Here is a 12,046-nt window from a genome sequence, read left to right on the forward strand (position 1 = left end):
CTATATAAAGTAGTAAATGTGTCAAGTATATATATATACATTTTGTGATTGTTATATTGTTATGGGTACTATAAACTTATAAATACATAAAAAGTTGTTGCTGCATAATACAAAACAACTATTTATAATACACTATCAATATTGATGGTCATAACAATATAACAATCACAAAATGTAAAGATGTATTCCTTTTATTATATTTTTAATACCACCATTTTTAAAAACATTTATTATATTATTGTTACTCCTCACCCTCATATTTCCAGTTATGTTTGTTGGATCCAGAGCAGGAAATGGGATACCCTTAGCAAAAAGTAGTTCAAGTATACTTATTTTACATTAAAAATGAGGAAGTGTGCTTGAAATTTACTTTTTATAAACTTTATTTGATATACTTAAAAATAGTATAAAAATGTCCCAATTTAGTCCATGCAAGTATTAAATCAGTATTCTTCTAGTACACTATAGGTATGGTGTGTAGTATACTTGATATAATTATACTTAACTTAAAGTAAACTTGCAAAAATAAACTTCACATGTACTCATGTAGTTTTTTTTTTGTTGGTTCTGTACAAATCATGTTCAATAACATGTTTTTTATTAGAGACAAGTTTAAAACTAACACACGTCACCAGTTTGTACTTGGTCTATATGTAGTTTATGATTTCTGAAAATATAATTGAAATTTCTCAATATTTGGTTTAAATATTCATCCAATGAGGATTAAATTGCTATAAAACAAACATCCAAAGTTGAATTTTTGGATGTTTTTTTCCTTTGACTACTCTGAAAATATAAAAACGAATCATCTTATGAGTATCATCACTCATATTATTTCAAGTAAAAGTTTCTAAAAACACAGTTAAGTGTAGTTGTTTATACAATAAATGTCTATAATCACATTATGTGAATTTATTTGTATGTAGATTCATGAGTTGGCTCAGTGTTTCCTGTAATCCTCCTTTGATAAACCAAAATGAGATGCAAAATTATTTAAAGAAACCAAAGTTTTCCTGTGAGATGTTCCAGTATTCATGTTTAATGTGGAACAGAATTAGCAAAAGCAGTTTTCTGATCAAACATTATTTGCATATTTCACAAACTGAGCTCCCATCAACCATGCAAACCTGTTGATTTATTTCAAATACATTTCACTTTGGGGTAATTTACAAAGCACTCTTTGTGTTTTTAGTCTATTTAGGTAATAACACTGAAAAACATTTACACAAACAGGTCAGAAAAACGTTTTTAAAAGGTGCTAATGTAGCAAAAAACTTTGAGGTTGGCTCGTCTTTTTTCCCTCCAGCTCAGTTTTGAAGTTTAAGAAGAGAATTTTGAGCCGGTTTCATTCCTAGATGTTTATAAAGCTGCTGCTTTCTTCTCTTTGTAGGTCGACATCATTTTCTTGATCTCTGCGATGGCCTTTCCTGGGTTCAGACCCTGCAGAGAAGTTTGTTGAACGAACAGATGAGACGCCAAAGCTCTTGAACATGCGGGGAAAAGTGCAGATGAATGAGGTTTAAGTACCTTGGGGCAAGTCCTAGTACAGTTCATGATGGTGTGGCAGCGGTAGAGCGAGAAGGGGTCCTGGAGTTTAGACAGACGCTCCTCGGTGAACTCATCACGGGAGTCAATCATCCATCGGTACGCCTGGGAGACAACAACAGAGTTCAGGGTTTTTCTACTTAACGTGATACAGATTTAATTTACTTCTAATAACTGACATATGCCTTATGATTATATAAACAGCCTCAGCAAGATAAAATATCTTCAACATTTAACTCAAACTTTAGGTTTAAACTCAAAACAAAATTATCTGAGGCTGACAAACCCATCAGAGTCTGAACCAACTCAACCAACACTAGTCCTTTTATGATTGCTTTCAACTATAGATTATGGATTATTGCAACAGTTTACTATCTGGGTGTCCAAATACGTCTGTAAAAATCTTCTATTAATCCAAAATGCTGCTGCCAGAGTCTTAACTGGAGTTAGTGGGAGAGATCATATCTCTCCAGTTTTAGCTTCTCTCCATTGGCTCTCTGTCAAGTCCAGAATTGAATTCAAAATCTCTTTTCTAACCTACAAAGCTCTCAACAACCTAGCTCCATCTTAAATCGAGATCTTGTTGTACCATATTTTCCTAACAGAGCACTTAACTCTCAGACTGCAGGTTTACTTGTGGTTCCTAGAGTTTCCACAAGCAGAATGGGAGGAAGATCTTTCAGTTATCAGGCTCCTCTCTTGTGGAACCAACTTCCAGTTTCTGTCTGTGAGGCTGACACATTGACCAGTTTTAAAACTGGGATTAAGACTTTCCTTTTTTTAATAAATCCTATAGTTAGGGTTGGCTTGTTATGCTGCTATAGGCTTAGACAACTGGAGGACAAACTGACCTCATTTCCTTAAACGATTTGCTAAAACTGAATACTTTACATTTGATACTATTTCTATCTTAACATGTGATTCTCGACCTGCCATTGTGTATCTGTTCCTCTCAAACCCAGCTGGTTGAAGCAGATGGACGCTTGTCCTGAGCCTGGTTCTGCTAAAGGTTTCTTCCTCATGAGGGAGCTTTTCCTTTCCACTGTCGCCTTCATGCTTGCTCAAGATGAGTCTGTGATGGAGTTAAATTCAAAGCAGTCTGCTCCTCAGATAAATTGTGTTAACTTATTTTTTATATATATGAATGTTTTTATTCCGTGCCCTGAGATGACTTCTGTTGTGACTTGGTGCTTTATCAATAAATTGAATGGAAGTGAATTGAACTATAGTTGCATAATGACGGTTATTTTATATTTGAACGACTGGAATATAAACTTCATGACTAAAAATGCTCTACCTGCATGAGGACAGCAGGTCCCAGGTATTTGTCTCCGTTCCACCAGTAGCTGGGGCAGCTGGTGCTGCAGCAAGCACAAAGGATGCACTCATACAAGCCGTCCTGTCGAAAACACAGACATCAAACCTTCAGCTTTCTCTGTGGCCTTTTGTGGCTCCGTAATATTTACCTCCTGAAATTTAACAGAGGCGCAGAGTGCAAACATGAAAATAAAATAAAACCAGGAAGTGAGTGTGATACCAGTATGAAGCTCATTTGATAAACCCAAACACAGTCCTCAAAAGAAATCTCCAGTTTAAGATTGTATTCATCTTAAACTTAGATATGAGGAAAATTAACAGTAAATTAGCCATTAAATATCTTGTAAAATTCTTTGTTATGGTATAAATAACATTTTTTTGTTCATTATATCTTTTCTTATCTATTGTTTAATTTACTATAATATTATTGAGATAATATGTACTTTACTGTATCTAGATATTATAGCTAGTTTACGTAAATATTGTATACCCGGTAATCTGTTGCTAGCTGAACACGTAAGCACACACAAGGACAAATTCTTTATATCTTTCAAAAGCATTTGGAAATAAAGCGATTCTGACACTAATCTCACAAATTAAAGATTGTTTTTCTAACCTTCTGTAGCTCCAAATACTCTAAATTACTATTAAAATCTCTAAATTCTCTAAATTATACTTTAAAATTTCTGCTGTTAACTGACACCAACTCACAAAAAGCGTTTCTTTGCTCTCTGTACCATTATACTACATATATTAAAAGTAATAGTAGTAAGTTTTTTCAGTTAATAGTGCCACTTGTTTAAACGTTCTCTCCAGTAACCAGTTGGACAACAGTCCAAGTATCCCACCATCACTTTAAGTATACCGTATTTTCTGCCATACACGTCGCACCACGGTATAAGTTGCATCAGTCCAAATATGTCTAATAAAGAGGAAAAGTGCAGCTGAGTTGACGTTTGCTCCAGGAGTTTCGGAGCGAGACGAAGGTGGCTTTGTATGGCAAGCCAAGTGTCTCATTAATAGCCTCTTTTACCTATTAACAAATAAAATTTGAATGAATGAATGATTGAGACACATGAATTGTCATATAAGTCGAGGGCCCTCTAGTGGCTGAAAATGGTAGTGTTCAATATTTTCCATGTCGGAATGAATGAAATTGTCAGATCTCAACCAAAAATTGGATTATAAATATGGAGGAAAAAACGTAAATAAAGTCTCTTCACTGTATAAGTCGCAGGCATGCTAATTTACGCAAAAAACTGAGACTTATACGCTGGAAAATGTGGCAATTATTTTAGAGGCGTGAGAAATTTGAGTACAAGACCAAATATTGAATTAGAAAATCCTCAGCAGTGATTTAACTTTTCATTCTGGCCAAGTTAACATTAAAGCCAAAGCAAACACCAGTTGATCGCATTTACGATTGTTGTGGACGTGTTCGGGATCTGTTCGGACTACAGTATGAAGTTGGTTTATTTACCAGTTTTTGTCGGTCGTCCACTGACTGGAAATACTGCTCCTTCCCCTCCTGACTTTCATCCTTCTTTTTCAGGTACGGCTCGATGGATTTGTACTGTGCATAAAAGTTGCTCATGTCCTGATGGAAATAATGACAAGAACACGACAGTTTTAATCATTTAAGCCATTAAGATGACTAGTAATATAAATATAAAAATAAAAACTTACAGGCACCAGATCTTTCACGACATACATGTGTGGCAGAGGGTAGATTTTAATGGGTTTGTCGTTGTCGGTGTTGATTTTGTTAAGGCATGCCAGAGTGTTGCCTCCGTTTATGTTCATGGCACATGAGCCACAGATACCTGAAGCAACCCATAAATAGTTAGACCCTTAATACACTCAGATCATCCAGATTCACATTTCACCTGAAGGGAACCTTTGCAAGTCAAGATCAGATAGATTTGAGATCCTTACCCTCACGGCAGGAACGTCTGAAAGTGAGCGTGGGATCAATTTCATTCTTGATCTTGATGAGGGCGTCCAGAACCATTGGACCACAACTGTGTTCACAGGATTACAGTCAAACACACAACGGTGGCATTTAATTGTGAGAATCTATAAAGTAAAATACAGCTCAGCAGCGTTCTTTCCGTTTACTTGATTCAGTCATAACTTACGTGTTGAGATCAATTTCGTATGTCTGCATTCGTGGTTTGTCTCCGGGGGTGTCCGGGTCCCAGCGGTAAATCTGGAAATTCTTGATCCTGGGTGCAGGAGCCGGAGCGGCTGCAGTCTGAGCGTACCGCACCATCTAATTTGCAGAGAACAATCAAAATGTCATAAAAGTATCTATTTACATCAATTAAATCTTTCACAAACAAGAAAACCAAACGTCTGTAGAGAAGTGCAAAGAAATAATTACACACAAAAAGGGGAACAATTACATTTATCTATGTTAGCATTGCATTACTTCATATATACATGTTTGAAAACATAACTTTCCGCTGCTCTCTTCTGCAGGAGTTGCCACAGCGATCAAACTCACATGAAACATTTGACAATTGTTTTACACCTGATGCCCTTCATGACCCAACCTGGTCTCAAACCCACAGCCTCAGGAGTATAAGACCACCACCTGCACTAACCACCAAGTTAACTTTTATTTCACCTTTGCATTAAGCCATCACACTCCACGAAATCGGTCACATCAAATTGCAATGAATGCTCAGTTTTGCACAGTTTAAATCACATTTTGACTTCTATTGTACGGTAGTTTTAATTTTTAAACTTTTGTTGTTTTGGGCAGATGGGTCCTTTTGCGTGCGTTAAAAGCCTGCTTCTGAGATTCCAACAAGAGGTTGTCTTGAAACATTACAATGAAGGCCACTTATGACACAGATCTGGTTGGCAGGCTGCAGACTGATGAAGTCTTCTGGATGGAAGACGAAATGTTTCTCCCTTAAATAACCTGGTCCAGGTGACATGATTTAACTTTTTGTTTGTTTTGTTATCTACCTGGATGATTGAGCTTACAAATCTATCTTCTTTAATCTGTAGTTGAATTTTTGTCTGTTGCTGCAACAAAGAAAGATTCCCATTGTTGGGTATAATAAAGTGTACGGTACCTATTAGAAAGTGCAGAGTCTCCACCTAGTGGTAGTTTGGGTGAACAACAGAAAGGTTACGTCACAACTGTTCAAAGATTACTTAACTTCCAGGACAAAAATATTCACGTGAAGGACAGCGACTTAAGTATTTTGGTTTGGAAGTGCAGATCGATGTTTGTGTATCAAAACTCATCTGCTTAATAAACATATCTATGTATTATGGAATAGGAATGGGCAGAAAATCCTGACTTTGCTGTCATTTTCTAGTTATGGTCATTTGTAGCACTGTAGCAGATGCAGACTGAGGCACGAGAGCAACGTGTCACGTTTCAGTTTGTTTACAGTGCTAATTTAACTCAACTGTTTTTGCTTAGCACAAAAAGCTAAAGCACAGATGTAAAAACAAGAAAAACTCAATCAAAAAACAAGCTCAGAATTTGTTTTGTACTCACCATCATCATACCAGGACGCCTAAAAGCCATAACATTTCTGCTCAGACAAGCCACAGACATTTTACCGACTGGATTTATTTACAATATAGAAATATTTGTCCGTAATAACTCATGGATGACAGCGAAAGACTGACAGATTTCGCTTTAAGCTAACTTGTGAACGGAGGTCGAAGCCGGCCGGAATGTCCGCATACGTCATTAGTGTTGCGTTCACTGATAACTTCAAAAGCTCGGTTATCCAGCAGACTACCAATACTGACGTTTTAAAAATGCTTTAGGAGTTGGAGATATGTGAGATACAAGAGAAAAATAAATAATCAAGTCTGAATATTTTATCGTTTATCTTTTTCTTGAGAAATGTCGTTTTTTTAATAATCAATTTCACGTATTCATTTCGGACTTAATGCACCTTATTGGGCAGATATCCGACACAACTTAAAGGTAGCACGTTCTCTGTCAAATTTATAGATATACTGTAGATAGCTAAAATTTGGTGTGGTAGTAGCTGAGACTGATTCCCAACTATACATTGAGCACAAACTAATCACGTGAGATATGTGTTTTAACTACTTGGGTAAACTCTGTTAGCAAAATATCTCATGAATCAGATTTTTTTTTAAATCCAGAAAACAACCTTTAGATGTACATCTGAGCTGATTAAGATTTGGCCTCAATCAAATTCACCATGTTGGCTAAAGCAAGCTGACCTTAGACAACACAAAAATGGCTCAAATTCAGCCAATAATTTTAGATGCTGAGCTAAAATTTGGTACTGTAGTAGCTGAGAATCATTTTCAATACATACGAAGTGCTAACATCATGTTATTTTCAAGATTTGACCCATAAAATGGTCTTAGTCTAAAACTCTGGCCTGAAAGGCAGCAGGCGATTTGTATTCCTTCAAGGAATGATTGATGATGTTATGGAGTTATGAGGTTTGTGCCTCAACAAACACCAGGTGACCAGAGAAAGGCAGTTTTATTTGCTCCATTAACAGTCTCTGAATTAGCTGTCAAACATTGACTCTGAGAGGTCAATAGTGTAGACTAGATATAGTGTGGTATCTGCTGTTACTTTACCATCTAATTACATTAAAAGCTTTTTTTTTTCATGGGAGATTGTAAGTTTATTCTCTTTGATGTTCCCTGCCTGCACCCTGAAGCTCTTTGCACATAAAGTTCCTATATAAGTGAGCCACGGTGAGTTCAGTTTCATGATGCCTTGAGTTTTATAATTTAGATATATTCATGACTCATGAGTTTTGCTTTGCAGGTGAAAATTAGACACCCTTAGAGCCTTAGTAAATGAATTCCACAACACCTGACACTGTGCAGGACAGCCTATTAAAAAATATACAGCCCAGATCTGCTTAGTGTCATTTTATTTCTATTTCAGGCAACCAGCAGGAACAGTGTGACAGGACGATTGACAGCCCACAGTGATGAGATTGAAAACGTAGTGTTATTGAATCGGTCGGTGAAACACCAGCTTATATTTCAACGAATTAGTGTTGAGTCTACCTCTGCAGAAAGACAGTAAGTCTTTCATTAAGATGCAAGCGCTGCTGCTCCATCGCAGAGTTGATTTAGCACCTCAAAGGAAAGCACTGGTCTCTAGAGATGGCTTTGCCGGCTCAGGTTGCATAATGGTGTGAATAAAGTGTTCAATCCTCAAACCTCAAAGGTGTCTGAGTCTATAGTTGCCTTTATGAAATGGCATTTTAATAGTTGAGGGAGTAAGCAGAGTGCCTTGGTCATCTTTGATTGCAGAAAATACTGTATGTTCAAAGTCAAAATTGCACAAACCTGTTGTGCTTTTTGTTCAACAGGACGTTAAACCTGTCTTAGTCGACACGCACAAAATGCTGGAAGATGGCAGGCCCAGGTGGGAAACTTGCAATAAAAATGCCTGTTGATATGCAGCATGGATGTGAATAAAATGGAGCCAAAATCCAACATTTTAAATAAATCCATCTTTAAGGAAGGACCTCACCAACACATTTTCCTTTAGAGAAAGTGAGCTCCTTCATAACGAAAGTACAGAGGAGTTTAATTATATTAAACTTAAAAATCCTTAATTTCATCCTCTGTCACTGTTAAGATTTCACAAACTCTTACATGTACATTCAGGAGACAAGAAGGTTCAAGGTTCTTTATTGTCATTCGCATCGCATGCAGGCGGAACGAAATTGTGTACTCAAGGTCCCAGTTACACTCAAAAATAGCAAAAATATAAAGTAGGGATGCACGATATTAGATTTTTGGCCAATATCTGATATGTTAAAATTTATTTGGCTGATAACCGATTTCATTACCGATAATTTTTTCCCTAGACCTACTTACAGAGATTACAGAGCTTTCTCTGCTGTGGAATTAAATTCTACATTATTCTGCATGGTCTTTGTCAGTTTGGCCTGTTACCAAATGCAGATGCCAAAAATGGACAGAAAATGATGTAACACTTCAACTTGGATTATGTTTAATGTCAAATTTATTCAGGGCATTTACTCTCTCTAACACATGGTCTAGGGACAGGGCAGCCGACTTGGGACCCGAAGGTCCCAGGTTTGATCCCCGGTCATTGCACATCTCGTGTTGTCTCTGAGCAGGACACCTTATCCCCAGTCGCTCCCCGGCGCTTTCAATAGCTGCACACTGCTCCACCTGGTGGTGGATGGGTTAAATGCAGAGAGCCAATTTTTCCATTGTATGGGAACATATGATGACAATACACACACACACACACACACATAATGACAACACTCAAACAGAGCAAATTTGTAAATTTTCATAAATCTAAACTCAACGGCGTGTGTGATGTCATAATGCTGTGCTGACACTGCAGACATCCTTGTCACTGGGTTGTCATAGAAAAACAGCGTCGTTCATATATATATATATATATATATATATATATATATATGAAGAGTGTCTTTTATATCGGTGAGTTATTTTGATGGAATGGCAGATGGCCGATATTTAACTTTATCGCTAATATCGGCCGATACAATACCATGCCTATAATATTGTGCATCCCTAATATAAAGTATAGAAAGAAACAGTATACAGTACAAGGATCATAACAATAATACTGTAAAATAAGATGGTACATTAGAAAGAAAGAATCTGAAAGAGCTCATTTAGAGGTGTACCTTCTGTAGAGTCAATCCTGTCACATCCTGAGGCTCCTTTCAGACCCCCCCACCCCCCCTTTCACACCCTGTTGCATCTGCAGAGATATAACACCTTTTAATAACCTTGAGGGGGTGTCAAACATGTTGTGTCCCCATTAGATGCTCAGAAAGGAACAGACTTGATGTTTTTTAGCTCGTGTTCTGATGGAGCGATGGCTTTTGGGCCTTTCTGGCTGAACTGACGTTTTTGATATAAAATATTTAAATATCAGCTCCGTTGAGAAAGTGTGTTCTTTTCTGCTCTTTTACTGAAACATCTTGGATTTGTTTCTTTGAACACCTCAACCTTTAAATAAAACTTGACATGTTTTTTTGTGCAAAAGTTTTGGATTAGGTGACTTTCTCCAGTTATTTTTAATTTATCAATACATTGTTGAACATTAAACTTATTTTTGCTTGTTTTGTTTTTAAGTTGAGGGCATTAAGGATTGGATGTAAATTTTCTCACTGGCTGGTTCTCAGACCATATTTCCCACAAATGCTTGTCTGATGAACCTGAATTAATGTATGTTTGAACTTATTTTAATCTGGAGTTTGAGACGAGCTGTGTGTTATGCGGGATTGTCTTCTGTCATCTATTCAGTCTTCTTCAGTGTGTTTCCGTCATGATACCAACTCCTGCTGCACCTGTCCCTTGTTGTCCTCCTCCAGGTGTTTCTAATTATTTCCTTGTTAGCATTTTGTGTTTCCTTATTGCTCGTCTGTCAGCGGATTCTCCTCTAAGGCGTCATGTTCTGTCTTCCTCCATGTCTCCACGATCCCTCGTTATACATGTAAGTTTTGCTGCCACGTCAGCCCTTGTTTGATTATTGATAAATATTATTAGTTTACAATATCCCTTGAATTCAACTATATGGCCATATCAGGACAGATTTCCTTCCTCTGTCTTTCACATTCTTATTTAGAAAAGCACGGATATGAGAAACTATATTAAAATTACAATTTAAAAAATACAATAGAAGCTTTTTCTGTTCATGGTTCTTTTTTTTTTTTGTGACATTTGTATTTTAGTATGATCTGTGATGAGAACGGGGAACAGGTGGAAGAGAACCTGGAGAGGTGCAGGTATGCACTTGAAAGAAGAGGAATGAAAGTCAGGCGTAGTAAGAGAGAGTACATGTGTGAATGAGAGGGAGGCCGGTGGAACAGTGAGGCTACAAGGAGCAGAGGTCACAAAGGTGCAGGACTTCAAGTACTTGTGGTCCACTGTCCAGGAAAATGGGGAGTGTGGTGAAGAAGAGAGTCCAGGCAGGATGGAGTGGATAGAGAAAAAGTTTCAGGAGTGAATTGTGATAAAAAAAAAAAAGTGTGTCAGCAAAGGTCAAAGGAAACGTTTACAAGACAGTGGTGAGATCATTTATGTTGTATGGTCTGGGGACAGAGACATGGACAAAAAGACAGGAGACAGAACTGGAAGTGGCATAAATGAAGATGTTGAGGTTCTCCTTAGGCGTGCCGAGGATGGATGAGATTATGAATGAGATCATCAGAGGTACAACACAGGTGGAACAACTGGGAGATAAAGTTAGAAAGACCAGACTGAGATGGACGGGTCTCCAGTCCATCACAGGGACACATAGAGACAAACAACCATTCACTCTCTCATTCACACCTAGAGACAATTTAGAGTTACCAATCAGCCTAACATGTATGTTATTGGTGTGTGGGAGGAAACCGGAGTATCCGGGGAAATCCCACTCATGCACAGAGAGAACATGCAAACTTCACCCAGAAAAGGCCCCGGACCGGGTTTTTGTTTCCATACGTGTTCTAGACCTTTAAATATAACAACATACTTTATTTCATATTCATATCTCAAAACATTTAGCTTAGAGTTCTTTGTAACTTATATAAAAGGGAAACCCGTAAATCCTTAAACTTTATGCTCTTTGAAATCTTTTTAGGTGTACTTGATTAATTTTTAGCTTTTAGCTACACATTTGCTCATTTTAGCTTTAAACCGTTGTAGTCTTGGTTTTTATTGCGTGATTTTTGTTAATGTTGTTCTGCTGTTTTTTGAAAACTTTGGCTGTTAGCTACTGTTTTTGCTCATTTTGGCTACTGTTTACTAACTTTTGCTTTTGTTTTGAACTTTAACAACTTTCCCTGTTCAGTTTCATCCTCTTTAACAAGCTCTCGGCATCCTTTTCAAAGAATAGTGTGTTCTGTTTTTTTCCTGCATGTATTAAAAGTTGATACAAAAACTTTGAGTTTGACATCATTTTCATTGGACCTTTTATATTTGTTCACAACACTCCAGGTTTATTACACAGGTCTCTCTTGAAAATGAGTTCTCGTGGCTCAATGAGACTAACCTGGATAAATAAAGGCTAAATGAAAATGAAAAAAAATTAAACATTTCATTCACAAACCTCTGGCTTTCTGGGAAGATTGTAGAAACATTTTTTTTCCTTTGATGCATTCGGCTGTTTCTGCAGCAGGATTGAGCAGCGCCACCTCTTGCTGATCTT

General features: G+C 37.2%; 1 protein-coding gene across 1 annotated transcript; it reads right to left on the reverse strand.

Annotated features, from left to right (window-relative positions):
* Positions 1-1,045: 1,045 nt before the first annotated feature.
* On the reverse strand, positions 1,046-6,565 carry LOC119417143 (succinate dehydrogenase [ubiquinone] iron-sulfur subunit, mitochondrial). The gene is made up of 8 exons (XM_037684353.1): positions 6,383-6,565; positions 5,001-5,134; positions 4,798-4,883; positions 4,549-4,685; positions 4,343-4,459; positions 2,843-2,944; positions 1,528-1,650; positions 1,046-1,440 (listed from the first exon to the last, which is right to left on the reverse strand). Exons 1-8 carry the CDS (start codon positions 6,440-6,442, stop codon positions 1,360-1,362), a joined length of 840 nt encoding a protein of 279 aa, XP_037540281.1. The 5' UTR covers positions 6,443-6,565; the 3' UTR covers positions 1,046-1,359.
* Positions 6,566-12,046: the final 5,481 nt, after the last annotated feature.

The sequence above is a fragment of the Nematolebias whitei genome, chromosome 11 (assembly GCF_014905685.2).
Source record: "Nematolebias whitei isolate Nwh7 chromosome 11, NemWhi1, whole genome shotgun sequence".
Taxonomy (NCBI): domain Eukaryota; kingdom Metazoa; phylum Chordata; class Actinopteri; order Cyprinodontiformes; family Rivulidae; genus Nematolebias; species Nematolebias whitei.

Bases quoted from the DNA above. Each gene is read 5' to 3' on its own strand.
- LOC119417143 (XM_037684353.1), bottom strand. From the start codon at position 6,442: ATGTCTGTGGCTTGTCTGAGCAGAAATGTTATGGCTTTTAGGCGTCCT. The intron at 5,135-6,382 runs GTGAGTACAAAA...TCTGCAAATTAG, and splicing joins GGCGTCCTGGTATGATGATG to ATGGTGCGGTACGCTCAGAC. The intron at 4,460-4,548 runs GTAAGTTTTTAT...TATTTCCATCAG, and splicing joins TCGTGAAAGATCTGGTGCCT to GACATGAGCAACTTTTATGC.